At 46.6% G+C, this 19,961-nt stretch overlaps 1 protein-coding gene across 8 annotated transcripts in view; it reads right to left on the reverse strand.

The window, feature by feature from the left end:
- The window catches only part of EVL (Enah/Vasp-like), a 174,318-nt gene that overhangs the window by 64,253 nt on the left and 90,104 nt on the right, over nt 1-19,961 (reverse strand). For 4 of the 8 annotated variants that reach the window (XR_002523525.2, XM_021941556.2, XM_009212238.4 and 1 more), the window contains exons 1-2: nt 17,984-18,114; nt 8,555-8,730 (exon numbers count right to left, since the gene is read on the reverse strand). The exons of 2 other annotated variants lie outside the window; for them this stretch is intronic. Coding sequence is in view for 5 of the 6 variants with exons in the window: in XM_021941556.2 (XP_021797248.2) it covers nt 8,555-8,688 (134 nt within the window). In the remaining variant the exon portion in view is untranslated. Of the gene's footprint in view, nt 1-8,554; nt 8,731-17,004; nt 17,184-17,983; nt 18,263-19,961 lie in introns of those variants that run through there. 2 more of the 8 variants (XM_017961531.3, XM_003902260.3) reach the window with 2 other exon arrangements.

Consider the following 19,961-nt stretch of genomic DNA (forward strand, 5'->3'; position numbering starts at 1 on the left):
GGGCAATGCTTTCTAGAGTCCCTGTGTGGCAGCCATGGAAATGTGCCTTTCAGTCACCCTGGAAAAGAACCTGCTATGGGAGCAGGTGCACAGAGGCCATGCTGCTCCCAGGCTGCTCCCAGCCACTGACTGAACATGGCAGGGGGACCAGTGCCAACCCATTCCTGCCCAACACAGGACCCTTCTGTGGGGGAAGCCTTGGTTTGGGGACGTTCTATCAGCCTGGCCCAAATGTTCTCCACACTGTGATGTGGTCTGAGACGCTTCTAGTCCTTCCTTCCTGGCCTTTCTCCTTTCGCAGACTTTTGACCTGTGTCAGAACCTGGCACAGAGCAGGTGCCTAATAAATGCTCACTAAATAATCTCAGAGCTGAAAAGAACTATAGACACGAATCCACTTTTATGTCCAATGAAGCTGCCCTGACAAGTCCACACTGAGCTTTAGGGGATAGGAAACTTAACTTACTACTCTCCAAAGCAACCTGTTGGTTGTAAATGGTTTTAATTTAGACAATCCCTCCTTGTTCTGAGTGACATGCAACTCGCTGCTCTCCAGAGTCACACAGGGTGCTCTGCAGAGCCTGAGACAACCCACCAGATAGCTGAAGGAAGAGCGCTTCCCTCCATCAGCCACACAACAAACTACCAGTCTCCTCGCCATCCCAGTAACTAATCAGTCTGGGTCCTAAAACCGGGCCAATATTTCAGGCTTAGTCTGACCGGTAGATGCTAGTGGGTCACAAAACATCAATGAAAGAGAGATAGGTAGAACAGTACCTGCCCTCAGCGAGCTCCCAGCTAGTTAGGCAGTCAGACGAGTAATTATAAACCTTATGCAGCCAGGAGGGATGCGATGGAGCGGGGGACAGGGGAGGCTTTCTTCTTTTAAATTTTTATTTATTTATTTATTTTTTGATACAGAGTCTCACTCCATTGCCCAGGCTGGAGTCCAGTGGTGCGATCCTGGCGCACTGCAACCTCTGCCTCCCAGGTTCAAGCGATTCTTGTGCTTCAGCCTGCCATGAAGCTGGGACTACAGGCATCTACCACCACGCCTGGCTAATTTTTATAATTTTAGCAGAGACAGGGTTTTACTATGTTGCCCAGGCTGGTCTTGAACTCCTGGCCTCAAGCAATCTGCCTGCCTCAGACTCCCAAAGTGTTGGGATTACAGGCATGAGCCACTGTGCCAGGCCTGGGGAGGCTTTCTGAAGAAAATGCTGTGTGGGTTTTAAGATGAAGACTTTCAACCCCCAGATGAATTCAGGAAGGGGATGTGGGGTTTTAGGCAGAGGAGAGAGGCAGCTGAGCAGAGGCAGGGAGGCAAGAACCGCATGGCATATAGAGAACCGCGAGCACTAGGTGTGGGTGAAGCGTATCGGGCATCACACACCTTTTAGCGGAGTTACAGAGATGGCATAAATAAAGCACTGTGCTTGCCACTAGATGCCTGAACACCAATAACCATTTTTCCCATTTTTCTTATTATGATTATAGCTACAGGTTCTTTTTATTTGCTGTTGTTAGCACTTTAGGTTCAAATTAAACTGGTGGTTAACCAAAACCCCTGGTTTCCCCCCACCCTTTAAATAAGTGTTGGTTTGTCTCTTATTTTATTGCTACTAACAAAACCTAAATGCAAGGAAATACACATTTATTCTACTTAAGATTTGTTTTGCTAATTTGGGCTTATTATACCTTTGAAATTTTTTTGTTTTAATAAAATCTCGATTGCTATCTAACCTCGACATTGCCTCTGAGCAATATATATTCACTTGCCTTCTCAACATCTTCACCTGGATAAATACTCAAACTCCGTAACATACACATCCTCCCTAGGCATCGTAAATTTAATTTGTCCAAATCATCTATCTCTTGAGGAAATTTATTATTATTATTATTATTATTATTGTAGAGACGGGGTTTCGCCATGTTGCCCAGACTAATCTTAAACTCCTGGGCTCAAGTGATCCTCCCACTTGGTCTCTTTGGTCTCTCAAAGTGCTGGGACTACTGGCATGAGTCACTGTGCCCAGTTACGAGGAAATGTGATAGGCAAAAGTTTTCTTAAATTATTTACTGAATAACTGAATGGATGAGCTATTTTTTAAAACACATACATACGAAATTTCATTTACTAAATGGTTCCCATGAGGTCTGCATGTCTCACAGACTTCTTTCATACGATCAAAACAATCTGTTGATTAGTTGGGGAGTGAAATCAGTCAAAATACACTGGTTTGTTCTGTATGGTGTTAAATTAACAGGTTGGTGGACTTCTTTCCCCCCTGGGATCTAACAGGCATCTCTGAGCTGTAGGTGTAACTAGAATTTCTCTCTTGGGGGAAGGCTCTTTTCAAGCAAGCAGTCCAATTCCCCTGTCATTTTGGGCCTTTGTACATGTACTTGTGGGGCCCATATAATTTGCGCCTGTAATTTCTCTCTGTGTGTCATGTGAGACCTAAACTTTTTTTTTTTTTAATTATACTTTAAGTTCTAGGGTACATGTGCACAATGTGCAGGTTTGTTACATATGTATACATGTGCCATGTTGGTGTGCTGCACCCATTAACTCCTCATTTACATTAGATGTATCTCCTAGTGAGACCTAAACTCTTATACGAGAAAGACCATGTGACTCTAGGCCTCAGCTTCCTCATCTGTACAAGGTGAGTCTGACCTCAGAGCTCCCTCAGACAAGCGCTGAGTCCTCGCTGAGCTCTGCCCATGAGTTCGGCATGGGGCAGGGCATGGCAGGGAAGATGGGAAAAACCATAATCTTTGTTGTGTTGCTGGTTCAGCAGTTAATTTTTTTAGACCATACACCAAGCTTGTCCAACCTGTGGGCCGCATGCAGCCCAGGAAAGCTGTGAATGCAGCCCCACACAAATTTGTAAACTTTCTTAAAACATTATGAGATTTTTTTAAAAAAGCTCATCAGCTATTGTTAATATCAGTGTATTTTATGTGTGGCCCAAGACAATTCTTCCAATGTGGCCCAGGCAAGCCAAAAGACTGGACACCCCTGCTATGTATCATAGACCACTTTTGAATGTCTGTTGAAATCTCTCACTGAAGAGAGAGAGAGAAAAAAAAAAGCAAAACACACCCCAAATTTCCTGCATGTAACTCTGAAACCTAATCATAGACCTTCCAGGACTCGATGTAGGAAATCAGTAATGCATTTCAAGATAAAACTATTACACAGGCAGCTGGGTGTGATGGAACCTGCCTGTAGTCCCAGCTACTCAGGAGGATGCAGGAAAAATCTTGCAGCATGGCCCTCTGTAATGACAGCCTGAAGTCATTCTTGGGCTCTCACTTTCTAATCCTTCTGGGAAAAGTCCAGGCTCTGTGCCGCCGGACTCTCACTCCCCTACTCCCTGGGTGGCTGGGAGCAAGGTTTCTGAATTCTCATGGGCTTACATAGACACACCACCCTAGCCCTGTTACTTCCTTGAAGGACAGAGCGTAAATTCATAAAGTAAGGGCAAAAGGAAGGTCCACAGGGTGGAACGGGGCTAACCACAAGAGGTTTGTCGGGAAATGCAAGTCCAGGGTTGAACCTGGAAAAAGCACAGGATGTAGACCTGTCCACAGAGAGGCTGGCTCCTGCAGCCCCTTGCTTGCTTCTCCCTCTGCCAGAGCGCTTTTCAGTTTGTCCTGCCTCTCAGAATCTGCTGAGGTGTCTGCACCACCAGCCTGTGAGCTCCTTGAAGGCAGGAACTGTGTTGTTTTCCCTTTGGTAAAGCCAGTCCCTGTATGCTGTAGACATCAAAAACTGTTAAACAAATGACCCTGACTGTGGGAAAAACAGTGCATTTATGATTGTGTGCCCATGGGAACATTCTACTCACAATCCTCTCCATTTATTCTCAGAGAAAGTGTAACTGCCAAGCAAAAGCACCCGTCACAGATTACCATCAGCCTTCTGTCTCATAACAGCCTGGGATGGGCGAGTCAGGAAACCACAGCTCTGCAGGTGGGCTCCTGTGCAAAGCGAGGCTCAGCCCTGTCTGCTGCCTCTAAAGATGCAACTCAGCTCTGCCTGGGCCCAGGCCTGCAGAGAGAGACCCGCTCCTCCAGAGGGAGGCCTCTGGGAAGGCACAGGCTGCCCACTTTTGCTCCTCTGGAGTGTCAGCCTAGGAGCCACTCTCCTCCTTCCTGGAAAGCAGGTGGCCAATGCCTTTCTCTCCCTGGGACTGGCACAGTGGTCCTTCTCAGCCTTAATGCTCGGACTTGGGAGCTTCCTTTGGACAGAACAACTCTTCATACTCTGTCTTGAGGGCCAATTTTGTCTTCCCAGTAGGACTGGGAACCAGCATTTGCCCATAACAGAAGGATTTCCTAGGAGGTAGGGCATTCGGCACTAAAACTGGGATAATCCAGGGCAAACCAGGGTGAATGAGCTGCCCTGCTGGGAATTCCTTTCTTATCTTTCACCACAGTAACCATCGCAAGGGTGGGCACCTAACAAGCAGCCCCCCAGCTGATACCACTGGACCTCACTCCCTACTTCCCGCTGTTCCCCACCCAGTTCGTCCTATCACTTGCTCTCTCCATGTCCTCACCCTGCCCCACCCCCACCCTGCTGTCACTCTCTGAGCCCCCACTGGAACCTGGCCCCTGGGCCTAAGAATACACTTAAATAAGCCCAGACAAGGTTACTGCCTTTCCACTTCCAGCTCCAATGCATGCTTTCCAGCTCTCGAGTCACTGGGCCTGTTAGTGAGTCAGGCACTGCTGACTATGTCCTCACTTCTGAGAACCTCTCCTCCTTAATCCCCAGTCTTCAAATTCTCCTGGCTTTCCATTTCGCTCTCTGTGATTCCTGTTCCGCCTCCTTCACAGGTTTCCTATTTATCTCTTATGTCAAGTGTTTTTAATCCGGGGTACAGGGAAAGGCCTGAAGAGTCTAAGAAACCTCCAAAATTATCTGCAAAAGTGAGAGTGCACGCTGCTTCTGGAAATGCATTTACCATGTTCTTAAATGGGTTTGCGCTCCAAAACAGATTTTAAAATCAATGTGAACTACGTGGAATTTCTTATTTTACTCTATGCTCACGAGTCTCAAAACTGTATGCACGGCCGGGTGTAGTGGCTCCCACCTGTAATCCCAGCACTTTGGGAGGCTGAGGTGGGCGGGTCACAAGGTCAGGAGATAGAGACCATCCTGGCTAAAACCCATCTCTACTAAAAATACAAAAAAAAAAAAAAAAACAAACCAAAAAAAAACTAGCCGGGCGTGGTGGTGGGCGCCTGTAGTCCCAGCTACTCGGGAGGTTGAGGCAGGAGAATGGCGTGAACCCGGGAGGCGGAGCTTGTAGTGAGCCGAGATTGTGCCACTGCACTCCTGCCTGGGCGGCAGAGGGAGACTCCGTCTCAAAACGACGACGACAAAAACAAAACAAAACAAACAAACAAACAAAAAACTGTATGCACTGTAAGAGTCAGGTGAGTGTTTATTAAAACATAAATCCCTAGGCCCCCATTTAGGAGATTCTGATGCAATAAGTCTCAGGCGGGGCAGGGTCTCTATTGTAACACACATGCTTGCTGGTTCTAGGCAAATGGTCCATGAAGGAAACTTTGAGGACCATTGGCTTTCACATCTCCTCACAGGCTCTGTCATCCATGCCAGGGTTTACACGATCACCAATACACTAATAAATCCCATAAAGATGAGTCTCCAGTCCTGTCCTTTCTTCTAAGATATGGAGCTATATTTCCAACTGTTGGACATAACTTAGAGACTTCACATATTCTTTCTACTGTTTCCCATTTCAGGGAATGGAACCAACACCTACCCAATCCCCTGAGTCTGAAACCTGAAGGCCATTTCAGATGCTTTTTTGTGCTTCACCCTCTATGGACCAGTAGCCATCTATTCTATTTCTTAAACATCTTTTGGATCTGTCCCTTTCTCTCCCTTCTTGCTGCCAGTTCCAGCCCTTGTTATTTCTCATTTAGACCACAATAGCCTCCTAGCTATTCCCCTGCCTCTGGTTGAAATCTCATGCCTCCAACTCTTCAATTGCAATGTCACCAGAAAGACCTTCATCAAAGGCAAACTGACTGAGCCTCTTCCCTCATTGGGAGCTCTGCCACTTACTAGCTATATGACCTCATACAAAACTTATGTATTCCCCAGTTTCTATCTATAGCTTATACTCCTTTATCTGCCCATATCTTTCCTCTTTCCTCATCTTCTTTATAGGGTTGTCTGGAGAATTAAGACTTAATATGTGTAAGCACTTGGAGCAGTACCTGACCCCATGCGGCATGAGGAAGGGAGTCATCGTTATTACAGAATATAATCCCAGCTCTGGGGCAGGCACTCAGGGGCCTTCACATTGTAGCCCTTGCCAAAGTGTCCATAGCCGACCCAACCCTTGGCTTAGTCTTGTGGAAATGCACACAGGCCCCTAACACACACCCCTGCACTCTGTGGCCTCTGCTCTGGCTCAGGCCACTTCCTCTGCCTGGGATACTTTTCTCAGCCGAGCCGAGCTGACCCAAGCCGACCCACTAACTCCTACTCATCCATAAAGACTTGGAATATCTGTTATCTGTTTTAGGAAATCTTCCCTGAAGCCCCAGGCTGAGTTAGATGGTCCTTCTCTGAGCCTTATTATCCCTATTGTCATGGTCCTATGCCTACCATCACAGCACTTACTGTAGCAATGTCTACGCTAGGACCCTCTGCTGGCCAGTGAACGCCTCCAGGGCAGGGGCCATTTCTTCTAGGCAGGCTTCTCTCTATGTAGAGTGAGGACTTAGGCCACAGTTCTCTTCCTATCTGTTGACCTCTAGAGGTCCAAGACTACAGGGTAGATTCCTCTGCTGGTCCCAGGGAACTTCCCTTCTTGCTCTGCTGGACCTGAGGCTGCCCACAAATGGCCTAGCACATTTCAGCGAGGAAGGACCTATCTGATCACACAGCCCAACCAGCAGCCTGGTACTAAAGCCAGGCTGTACCTGGCAGCGAAAGCATCCCCATGACACTGGGCCAATTAAGATGACTTTTCTGCTACTCCTCAAGTAATTAGGAAGAGATATTTCTCCTGCCCAAGATGATTTCTTTTTCCTACACCCAGAGGTTTGAATCTTACCTTTTCTCAAAGCTCACATTGTCATTGCTTTCAAAACACACCTATCCATCCATTCCCATTCATTTAATAACTACTAACAGGCATATGGCTCAGCTCTGAAGGAGATTACAATCTATCAGGAAAAACAGATCATTGCAAAATGGGTGTACCAGAGTATTGGGAAGGCAGAACCTCAGGCTTTGCATGAGGAGTTCTTGTCTGTAAACCAGAGCTGATAAAAATAGTATGGTCTATTTATATGGTGATTAATAGATAAGACATGAGGGTGCCCAGTACCATGCTGGGTATATTCCTCATACTCAGGAGGTGTGTGTCTCTGTCCCCCAAACCCCACCCCAAGGTGCCATGTGCCTCTGATTACTTTCAAGCTGTCACGACAGCCACTTTGAGCTATCTTCTTCCCAAGACTGTGGGCTTCTGGAGAACAGGCCCATGTCTGAGTTCAGATACCCTTCCTCAGCGAGCCATCGTCCTCAGCGTAGCCTGGTGCCTCTGGCCTGGGCTCTGCAGCTGCCAAGTGCATTAGTAAGGGGTGAGTACTGAAGGGTGGGGGGCTAGAGAGAAGTAGCCATAAATACATGTTCCCAAAGCTAAACAGAAACACAGCCAGACTGAGGCAGTTTGTAAAGTCCTGACTTGTTTACCTTCAACATACAAGCAACAAAAGTGAATCTTAAAAGCTGGACCGAGAACCATCAGTAAGGAGCCTCCTGGATGGAAGCAGAGCAGCCCACACTGAGGGGTTTATACAAACCTGTCTGGGCACTCCAGCGCAGAGCAGAGCTGGGGTCTACCCAGAGCCCCAAGACAAGGCCCAGCACAGAGGAGACAGGGGCCTTCTCCTGTGCCAAATTCCAGTCTCTCTCTGAAGCACATCACTTGCTAGTTCAGTAGACCCCCTGTAGGCATGCAGCTTGGCTCTGGTAACACAGGTGACATCTACACTGACTTCACACAATGCTCAAACCACTGTCACAAGGTCATTATCACATTTATTCCCACTTCACATTGTGTGCTTCCCCCGAGTCACACACGGAGTCAAGTCAGAGACACTGCTGGACAGGACCCTGCCTCCTGCCATCCAGAGGCCTCTCCTTCCAGCTCTCGGAGAACTCTCTCACACTATGAACTCCCCTCTGCCCACAGGCAGCCCCGCCCTGTCTCCCCTCAGCCTGCCCCAGCCTCACCATTCTACTTTTGCCACAGACTTGCCCTCCTTGCCCTCCTTGCCTCCTGTGTGAAACTTCTCCATTGGCTCCCACGACACCGCACAGCTTGGCTCTTCTCTGGACTGCCCCTTTTCTGACCACTGTCTTTCCCACGGTGGAGAGGGGCAGAGAGAAAGAGTACTTCACAGAAAGTCTGGCTGGCTGGTGCCCACCAGGAAGCAGTGTTGTGCTGGGAAGCAAGGCTGGGCACAGAGAGTTAAGGCCAGCCCTCACCATGGAGTCAGCGTGGGGAAGTGAGAACACTCTGGACAACAGCTCCAGCTCTGCCCCAGGTCTGGCTCTGTCGCTTGCCAGCAACAAGACTTCAGGGAGGTAAGTTGACAGCTCGGTAAGACGAGGAGAATCATCTTTTTGGACTTTCTTTTGCATTTGCTGGAGATCAAATAAGGCTGATGAAATAAACAGGAGAGCAGTTTACTAACATGATTAGCACCCAGCAGATACCATCTTGAACAAGGACAATGCTGGTTGAATAAACAGCAAATCCATATGAGGCAGGACTTCGGGTGGAATCCGCACGAAACTGCCTTCCGTGTCCACATGGAGAGCTGTCATTATCACGTAGTCTTTTAACTTCTAAGGAGAAAAACAAGGTGGCAGGTTCCTCACTGTGGCCTGGGGAATTGCCTCAGGCCTCATCAAGTGGGACCAGGCTGTCAGGTTCTGTCTTTGTGGAATGGCCCAGATCCACTGTGGAGGTCACTGAGGGCCCACTCCTGAGCCCTGCTGTTGGGAAATCACAGTTTCTGGGCCCTGATTTGCTCCTGTGCTTTCCTCTAGCCTCTACTCACACTGCCCTCCATCCCCACTACTGCCCCCAGGGAAGACTCCCTGAACCACACTGAAGAGAATGCTAATGCCCACTCTGGGCCCCTGCCGCTCGCCTCAGCTGCTTAGCTTCTCTGCAGAACACTTACCATACACTTGCCACTGAAGTGAGGGGCAAGCGCCTCCACGAGGCAGGCTGTTTGGTTTGGTTTTTAAAGTAGTGTTCAACTCGGTAGCTCTAGTAACTGGGACCTAGTGATTGCTCAACAAATGCCTTTCAATAACTGCTGGCTTTTATGTTTGCTGAGTTTTGCCAGGTATCGTGTTTCTCAGCCTGCAAGGATTTTTGTGGTGGGGGTGGCACGACTCACTTGAGATCTGGCCACCTCTGCTTTCTCTTTCTTTTTTCCTGTATTTATTTGAAAAATAAAACAAGGGCTGGGCACAGTGGCTCACACCTGAAATCCCAGCACTTTGGGAGGCCAAGGTGGGAGGACAGTTTGAGCCCAGGAGTTCGAGACCAGCCTGGGCAACACAGATCCTGTCTCTACACAAAATAAAAAAAGTTAGCCAGGCATGGTGGTGGGTGCCTGCAGCCCCAGCTGCTCAGAAGGCTGAGGTAGAAGGAGGATCCCTTGAGCTGAGGAGGTTAAGGTTGCAGCGAACCGTGTCTGCATCACTGCACTCCATCCTGGGTGACAGAGCAAGACCCTGTCTCAAAAAAAAAAAAAAAAAAAAAAAAAAAAGAATAGAAAAAAGAAAAAGTGCTGTACGTGCAAAGTGTCACAAGAGGAGGGCATTTAGTTCTGCCTGAGGGACCCAAGGGATGCTGTCATGAAGGGGAAGCAAGACTTTTCAAAAGGAAACAAGGAACCATTTCAAGCAGAGGGAAGAGTGTCAGCAAAGGCAGAGTGGTGGGTGGGGGGACCTCAGTCATCACCCTGGGGCCTCATCACTTCTCAACACCTACCCAGGGGAATGAGGAAGCACACCCACGTTGCCATGTCCCAATTCAGGGACTGAGAAACAGAGACGCTTGGAATCACAGCCTCATCAGAGCTGAAAAACATTCTGCAGTGATTTTCTTAGGAAACAGGCCTAGAAAAGGAAGTAACTTGCCTGACACCCATGGCTGACCCACGGCAGAGCCTGGACTAGACAGCAACCTGACGTTCTGTCACGCAGTAAGGCTTTTCTGCTCCACTTGGCGACGCAGCAAAACCCAACTCCAACTTTTACTATTTTGAAGCTGTTTTTCACTCCACCTTTTTACTCTGAAAAATTTCAAACCTACAGGAATATACAAGGGACACTCTTGTACCTTTCACTAAACATGCCCGTGGTTAACATTTGCCGCATATGAGTTATCTCTGCCTTTCCCCTGAGCCATCTGAAAGTCAGCTGCAGCTATCATGATACTTCAATCCTAGGGACTTTAGCATACATTTCTTTAAAATAAGGATATTCTAATATATAACGTAAATACCATTGTCACAACAAAGAAAATCAACAATTTACTAAAAATCTAATACAGAGTCCTATTAAAAGTTACCCATGTAATCCCAGCACTTTGGGAGGCCCAGGTGGGTAGATCACCTGAGGTCAAGAGTTCGAGATCAGCCTGGCCAATATGGTGAAACTCTGTCTCTACTAAAAATACAAAAATTAGGTGGGTGTAGTGGCACACGCCTGTAGTCCCAGCTACTCGGGAGGCTGAGGCAGGAGAACTGCTTGAACCCGGGAGGCATAGAGAGGTGTAGGTTGCAATGAGCGGAGATAGCTCCAATGCACTCCAGCCTGGGCAACAGAGGGAGACTCCGACTCAACAACAACAATAAAAAGTTACCCAATTTTTACAAAATGTTAGATTTTTTTGGGATGCAGGATCTGCTCATGGATTACATTTGGTTGAGCCGTCTGCTTACTCTCTTTCAAGCTAAGCTAGAATGTGAAACTATTTAAAATTTTTTCATTGACAAAGGTGTTGTGTGTGTGAAGAATTCAGGCCAACTGAAAGTAGACTGTAGGTTGATTAAGAGGTGACTGCCAGATCTCCAATGGAAAGCTATATTTTCCCCTTGGTAATTATTAACTCACTTAGAGGGTGCCATTTTTTTCTTAATGGGCACAGGTGTGAAACAGGTTTCATGTTATGAAGTTGACTTAAAATGTTTATTGTGAAGTATTTCAGGCCTGTGAGAAGTAAGTTCCCACGGTCCCACCACGCAGTCTAGGAAATCTGACAGCAAGTCCTAAAGCTGTTTAGTTCGCCTTTAGTGACGCCTGCATCCTCCTCCCAGACCCAGAGCTTCTCCTCTGGACCAGGGGGAACTGCCACCTTGCAGGTGGTGTTTTCAATTCCATGCATGCTGTCTGTAGTACAGCCATACAACTGACTATATTACATACATGGTTCTCAAACTTTTTTGGTCAGAGAATCCCTTTACACTCAATTATTGAGGATGCCAAAAAGCTTCTGTTTTATATAGGTTAAGTCTATCCATATTCACCTTATTTGAAATTAAAATTAATACTTTTTTAAAACACAAGAATATACAAGCAGACATTTCATTAGCTGCCACAGTGATGATGTCAAAACATCACATAGCTCTGGAAAATTCCACCATGCATTCATGAGACAAGAGCTGAAATGGCAAATGATGTCTTAGTAATATTATAAATATAGTTCTGACCTACAGACTCCTTGGAGGGTCAACGTCTGGAGTACGTTTTGAGAACTGCTGCATTACAGCAATGAAAGACAATGAATTCGCTCTCTGTGTATTAACATGGGAAATCCAAATGGTGACTGAGCCCCATTTTTGAGAGTGTTAGAATTAAAGAAAGGCTTTGGGTAAATAAAGTCTACATTCAGTGTTAAAACCCTGACACCTTCTTTTCTGTCCAAATTGGTTGCCCACGTTGCGGGCAATCAAGATGTTTGCTTTTTCTCCTTGGATGCCACCCTCTCAAGAGATGCCTGAACAGCGGGTCTCCATTTCTCTGTGAAGTCTGGTGCAATCTGGAAAAACACTCCAACCAACTGCTGGGGAGTCTGATATTCCTAGACTGCCCCTGTCTCAGACGCATCTCCCACACTCTTTCAAGGTCACCGACGTAGCCCTTTCTTTGGGGAGCATCTGACAGTCACGTGGACGTTAAGGCTACTCAAACCTCAGAAACATTTATATAGGTTGCTCTGTGTCTTCATCCCAAAATTTGTGTCCCCAGAGTCTGTGACTCTGATCACTTGTGAAGTAGAAGAGGTTTTAGCACAGCCTTGGGACAACAGTAGAGGCCTGGCTTGGGCCAAGGATTGGGACAGTATGTCCAACTCCAAGGATGAATTAACAGCCTGGGAACAAAGACCCTGGCTCTGCCCTTACAAACACCCCAGATGACAGAGCAGCCACTTGGACTCCATGTTATTTACTAGGCACAGAGACAAACATGAATGCATAACACAAGCGTCCTGCTCTGAAAGAGCTCTAGGCTGGTAGGAGAGATCCTGAGCCGACAGAGCATCGACAAGAGATACGCATGCAGGCACGGGGTGCTACAGGACGGACGAGGTCTCTTTTGTCTCCTGTGGTATTAACAGCGCAGAATGATGGAGACTGCAAAATAGAGATCAGGAGGGCCTCGATTCTAGCCTTGACTCTGCAAACTGAGACGAGTTTAGCTTTGAGAAGTTAAAGTTGAGAGGGCAGATTTTGATCCTCTCAGAGATCAAAAGCTCTGCCAAGTGACAACAATGTGACCTGGAATACGTTACTTTGTAGGCCCTTGTTTTCTTTTCTTTTTGAGGTAGGGTCTTGCTCTGTCACAGGCTAGAGTGCAGTAGTGTGATCATAGCTCACTGCAGGCTTGAACTGCTGGGCTCAAGCAATCCTCCCACCTCAGCCTCCTGAGAAGTTGGGACTATAGGCTTCAGGCATGCACTACCACACCTGGCTAATTTTCATTTTTTTTTTTTCTTTTTTTTTTTTTTTTGTAGATCACTACGATGCCGAGGCTGGTCTTGAACTCCTGAGCTCAGGCGATCCTCCTGCGTTGGCCTCTCAAAGTGTTGGGATTATAGGTGTGAGCCACAATGCCTGGTCAACCCTTGTTTTCTTATCTGTAAAGTGGGAATAGTGATACAAAACCTCAAAGGGTGAGAATTAAATAGTATGTATATCATGTATCTAGCATAATGATTGGTTTATAACACTCAGAAAAGCTGAGCTGTTATTTTCCTCTTCTGTGGGTTCAGTTACCAAAGTGAAGCCTTTGGACTAGACTAGTTCTCATCCATTTTCTGCCCCAGCCCACCTGAGTATCTTAACACTCTAATGAGAATAACCTAGAATCTCTAGAGGAATGTTTCCCAACTAGAGGCACATGGGATTCTTTGAGACAGAGGAAGGCAGAGAAGCATCAGAAGCTCTCCAAATGATTTGGCTACAGGTCTTCAGGGAAGTGTGTGTTCCTATGGAGAGTGAACAGACCACGTGATCTCTGAGGGCTTGTTCAATTGCCTCTGGGACTCTCTCATTTGCCTGTGAGGACTGGAAACACCTGTGAGAAAAGGAAACACTAGGTGTTCCTGGAGACTCCTCCAAACCCTGACACAAAGGCGTACAACTGGGTGGGAAGGATTGTAAGGTGAACCCTGGCTGTGCGAGACTTCTTACATCTTTACAGCTTCAAGATGTGCAGCACAGTGGAATAAACAGTAATGATTGTGCCCAGGCAGCCACAGTTCCTTCACTACCTGACAGCAAGTGAAATGTCTGTTTGTCTGGTCTCTTCTCTAACATGCCACACCAGGAAGCTCCACCGAGTAGCAGCTTTGGTAGCACAGGAATCTCCAGGACCATATATCGAAGTAGTTAATTAAATCCAGCAGTTCAATAAATGTGTACTGCCAGGCAATGTTTTAGGCATTGGGAATACACCAGTGAACAAAACAGGCAAAAATCCCTGCCTTCTGGGAGTTTACATTCTAGAGGGGTAAAGACAGACAGTACACAGTAAAACAAATACCTTCTATAATATGTTAGAAGATAGTACATGCTTTAGAAAAAACCCACAGCCTACCAAGGACAACAGAGAGACCAGTGAAGGAAATGAAATTAACTGGCTGGCCCCAAAAGTGGCAGACATATCACACATCCATATCACATTTCCTGCTGCTGCACCGCGATCTCAGCTAGTTCCTGCTCAGGTCAGCCTTGTTCAACCCACATTTCCTGGGAACCTGTTCTGCTAGGCCCACACCTCTACAGATTCTTCCAGCTAGCACCCCAGCTGCCCCAGCGTGGTGAAAGGAATCACCACCCACCTAAGACATGTCTGACTCATGTTTCCCCGACACCCACATGTGATCCACCAGATAGTCCTGGAGGCTACAGCACCACGGCACTTCCTAAATCTGGTGACTTCTCACCACCTACCCTGACTGCTCCACTGCTGGCCCAAATCACCCTCATCTCTTACCCGGATGACTGTGGCAGCCTCCCAAGAGGTCTTCCTGCTTCTATTCTTGCCACACTGCCAGCCATTATCCACACAGGTGCCAGAGTGATTTTCTTAAGCTTCTGTTGGATGTCTTTCCCTTTGCTTCGAACCCTTCCTCCAAAGGCTTCCCCTAACTAAATTCTGACATATGCGCTAAATTCAGCACAGCTCGCAGGCTTTGCCGTAGGGCCTGACAAAGCCTGGGCCCTTATTTGCCTTCACTCTTTCTTCTTCATGTTGCTCCAGCCTCTGTATTTTTCTTGACCTTTGAACCCAACAAACTGTTCCTATTTCAGGGCCTCGTCCCCATCTGAGGATACCTGCTGCCCCTTCCACCCCCAAAGTCTTCAGATTTTACATGGCTGCCTCATGTCCCCATAGAGGGCACTGGCTAAGGCAGTGGCCCCGTCATTCTCTACCACGCTGCTCCATTGTTTTCACATCTCTATTGATGGTTTCTTGACTATATTCTGCCTCCCTACTCTGCCCTCAGTTGGAGGACAAGCCTGCCTGTCTTGTTTACCATTGTGTCCCTAGCACCCAGAGCAGCCACTGGGTGACTGGCTGCCTGCGACGCCTGCCAGTGCCTTCTAAAAAATCATTCCTATCCTTCAAAGTTCACCTGAGATCCCACTTTCTCTTTAAGGTCTTCCCTGACAGTCCCCAACTTCTCAACTCTTACTGCCCCTCCTGTTTATGCTTATTACTGTCTATGCTACAGGGTCCTTACAGCGAGTCGCCTCCTCATTTCTGTGAGTGCTGCCTTCCTCACTCCCGACCAGTCCCTGAGGACAGAGGCCGCTCCAACTCAGGCGTAAGAGCAAAAGGGCAAAGCATCTGTGGTCAGGAGGCACAGGTTCAAGTCCTGGGTCTATCACTCACTGGCTATGTCTCTTGTCAAGTTACTCTCTCCTTCTATGAAACAGAAACAATAAAAACAATGCTAGCTGGGTGTGGTGGCCCACACCTGTAGTCCCACTGAGGCAGGAGGCTTGCTCGAGCTTGGGAGTTTGAGGCCAGCCTGGGCAATATGGCAAGACCTCATCTCTAAAAAATACAAAAACAAAAACACCCCACAATGCTACCTTCAGGATTATTGCAGTAATTAAATAAAATAATGTCAGTGAAAGCATTCTGTATGTTGTCATGCACTCAAGAAAATTCCTAGCTCCTAATCCAGTTAGAGCTTGGAAAACGTTTCTTGATTGGTGAGTAGCCAGAGCTAGAGCTGGTAAGATATATTTGCACATTAAAAAGGCCCTTTGTATCCCCACCACAGGCGCCGTGGTATCCCCATATGTCAGTCAGCATGAGGAAAAACGAAAAGTTCACAGCTCCTATGGCTGCTGACCTTGCAGCTCCATGAACGCTGCTTCCACCAGGACTGTCACTACGGGGCCAGGCCAGGGACCTGTGGCAGAGTACAAGCAGCCTTGTACGGGGAAGGGACGCTCCAGAAAACCTGGGCTTTTGCCTTGGTTCAGCCACTACTCTGCTCCCCGTAGACAAACTCCGCTCCACACTGGGCCTCAATTTCCTGATCTGTGCACTCAGGAGCTGGACTAGATTAGCGTAATCTTCAGACTTGAAAATCATCACCACCAACAACAATATGACTTTTTTTCCCTCAATTAATTATCAAGGAATACATTAAAAAGACAAAGCCGGGCGCGGTGGCTCAAGCCTGTAATCCCAGCACTTTGGGAGGCCGAGACGGGCGGATCACGAGGTCAGGAGATCGAGACCATCCTGGCTAACACGGGGAAACCCCGTCTCTACTAAAAAATGCAAAAAACTAGCTGGGCGAGGCGGTGGGAGCCTGTAGTCCCAGCTACTCGGGAGGCTGAGGCCGGAGAATGGCGTGAACCCGGGAGGCGGAGCTTGCAGTGAGCTGAGATCCGGCCACTGCACTCCAGCCTGGGTGACAGAGTGAGACTCCATCTCAAAAAAAAAAAAAAAAGACAAAAGTAGAGTTATTTTGGCTGAAGTAGAGGATAAGATGCCCAAAGCACCACTAACCTAGGTAAACTACTGTAGATCATCTCCAAGGTCTTTTCAAGATGGAAACTTCTAGATTTCTACGATTTTAAAACTGAAAAAGAGATTGATGTGCCTCCTCCCCATTTACTTCTGATATAATTTTCTGCAATTAGTAACTGACAGGGTAGAATAAGCTGCTGGAATTTTTCACAATGTAATTTACAACTAAAAATGACTTTGGAAGTTGATATGCCTTTGAAATGAAAAGTATTCTGTTTTCCGAAGTTCCATTCACAAGTCCTCTAAAGTTAAAAGAAAGTTACTAAAATGATAGGAGCAGAAATAAAGCCCACTGGAAAATAAGCAGCCCTGGACAAGTTCTACCTACCACCATGTCAATTTTAACAACTCACTGCAAACTGCTTCTCAAGAGCCTGTGTAGCGTGCTGCGAAAACCACCGGACGAGGCCATCCTTGTTAAACCCTGGTTCCATTCCTTCCTCCACCTGCCATGTGACCTTGGACAAGCCCCACAACTTTTCAGAGGTTTTCTCAGCTATGAAACAGGAGTGATGATGGCGTTCTCATCGATCTAACACGATTAAAAGATTCAAATAAGAAAACTGGTGAAATGGCACTTTGAAAATTGTGAAATAATTTTCAAAGTGAGAGACTGTTACTTTATGCTAAAAAACAAAGCCGTCATGAGTCAACCAAACAAATGCCCCAAACCCCACAGGATAAAAGTCTGTCTGTCCTATCATCTATAATCTTTCAGAGTTGTACGGCAGGGGAGAGGCAGGTCCAACATGTAATCTCCCCTTTAGAAAGAACAATCTCAATGAGGAGTGCAGTTTGTAGACTGGCTGGCACTCACACATGTGCTAAACAGCAACAGCCTAAGGTCACAAGTCTCACAAGTGGAGGGTCAGGATTCTTGCTATTAAGTTCATGAAGTTCCTATAATAAAAATAACTCTCTCTGTCTATATTTAGATAAAACAACCAGTCTCAGGTCATTCTAGAGAGAAGAGCCAGGACTCACCAAAATGTACCTCTGAGCTAAACAACAATCCCCTAGATGGCTCAGACCCTCCTCCCTATAATCTGAGGCAGGGGCTAATTTCTGAGTAAATCCTTCATCCAGAAGCCATTAAAGGTCACAGGCATCAAGAGACACAGGCCTGTGTAATGGAAAGACCAGTGGCTGGAGAGTGAGCAGATTGTCACTAACGTGCTGTATAACCTCATGTAAGTCCCCTGCCCTCTGGTCATGGATTTATTGATCAGTATACTGAGGGGTCATGAGATGATTTCCACAGCCCATTCACCAATAAGATTCTAGGTTTCCTCTTGACATCCCTCTGTTCCCTGTATTGGTTTCAGTACTCACCTTGTGGCCATGGCAGAAAAGTGGCAGCACAGGGAACCCTGAGGAGGTGAGTCCGGTACTCCCACTGGGCTATGCTGATCAGAGGACCACAGACTCTCTGAAGACAGCAACTTGATTTTTATAGACTACTTAAAACCAAACAGGAAAAGGAAGCTGAACCAGAGACAAAGGGGAAACAAACCCAAGTGAAAAACTGAAACCTAGGTAGAAAATAGAGAAACAAGAAGCTAGCAGTGCAGAGCCCTACCAGCGTGGGTGGCTGAGAGGCACTTCACAGGCCCGACACCTCCACAGCTGGCAACCTCAAGCCTCTAAGCGCTTCCTGCAAGTGTGCAAGGGTGAGTGATGTCTGCTGGAGGTAGGGGCCAGGTCGTGGTGCTGGCCCCCGACGAACTAGCTCTATAGTCTGTCTAAGTCAATGCCATTTAAGAGGTCTGGGCCTCGGTTTTCCATCTGTTATAGAAAGTGCAGGCTCAGCACAGACGACTTCCTATAGGCCTTAAGAAAAGGCTACAAGAACTCGCAAGAGTCCCCGCTGACTCTCCAGAGAATAGAAGGCTAGATGATAAAGACTATAAGCTGATCTTTTTTTTTTGAGACAGAATTTCACTCCCATCGCCCAGGCTGGAGTGCAATGGTGCGATCTTGGCTCACCGCAACCACCACCTCCTGGGTTCAAGCGATTCTCCTGCCTCAGCCTCCTGAGTAGCTGGGATTATAGGCATGTGCCACTATGCCCAGGTAATTTTGTGTTTTTAGTAGAGACAGGGTTTCTCCATGTTGGTCAGGCTGGTCTCAAACTCCCGACCTCAGGTGATCCGCCTGCCTCGGCTTCCCAAAGTGCTGGGATTACAGGCATGAGCCACCATGCCAGGCCGCCGATCAAGTCTTAATATTTGACTCTGGAACAAACTTTGTACTTCTACCGAGCAGACACCTCTCTCTAATGAGGACATTTAAGTCAGCAATTTAGAGCCTGAAAGGAAAACATTTGAGGAACACTGAGAACTTGGCTTTGTCACTTGTTCATTAAATGGGTGGCCTCAACTGTAAAATGGGGTTAGTTATACTTACTTTGCCTATCTCCAACAGGGTTCTCATGAAGATAAAATCCAGTTCAATCTTTCTTTCAAAATCTACTGAGAACTCACTAAGAAGCATGCACTGTGTTAGAAATCACAGACAAAAAATTCAGAACGACCGTACTGGTCCTTAAAGGACTTTTATGGCTTAGAAAAGAAGAATCCTACCCTCTGGTCATGGATTTCTCGATCAGTATACTAAGGGGACCTGAGATGATTTCTATAGCCCATTCACCATTAAGGTTCTAGGTTTCCTCTTGACATCCCTCTGTTCCCTGTATTGGTTCCAGTACTCACCTTGTGGCCATGGCTTGATAATGTTAGCAAATATTTAATAGATCCATTAAAATACTGATATAGTGAAAAATAGCTGTACAGAGTACAGTACAAAAGAAGTATCAGTTCTAATTGCAGAGATGAATGCACTTTGAATGCTAAAAATGCATTTTTAAGAGGCTTTTAATGATATACATTTCCCTTTAAGCACTGTTTTAGTTGTAAACCACAATTTGGATGTATTGCAGTTTTCTTTTTTCTTTTGGTTCAAAATATTTTTAATTTTCTCTAGTGATTTCTTCTTTTATCCATGGATTATTGATAAGTGCTTTGTTAAATTTTGAAATATTTGGTGTTTTCCTATATCTGTCGCTACTTATTTCCAATTTAATTCTACTGGGCCCAGAGAACATATTTGGTGTGACTTCTTCCTTTGTTTTTCCTGGTATGATCTCAATCCTTTCACATTTATCAAAATGTGCGTTATGGCCCAGCATGCAGTCTACCTTGGCGGATGCAGCATACGCACAAGGAAAGAACGTGTATTCTGAAACTGGTCGGGTGCAGTGTTCTAAAATGTCAATTAGGTCATGGTGGTTAATAGTATTGTTCAGAACGTC

This window comes from Papio anubis, chromosome 7 (genome assembly GCF_008728515.1).
Source record: "Papio anubis isolate 15944 chromosome 7, Panubis1.0, whole genome shotgun sequence".
Lineage (NCBI taxonomy): Eukaryota > Metazoa > Chordata > Mammalia > Primates > Cercopithecidae > Papio > Papio anubis.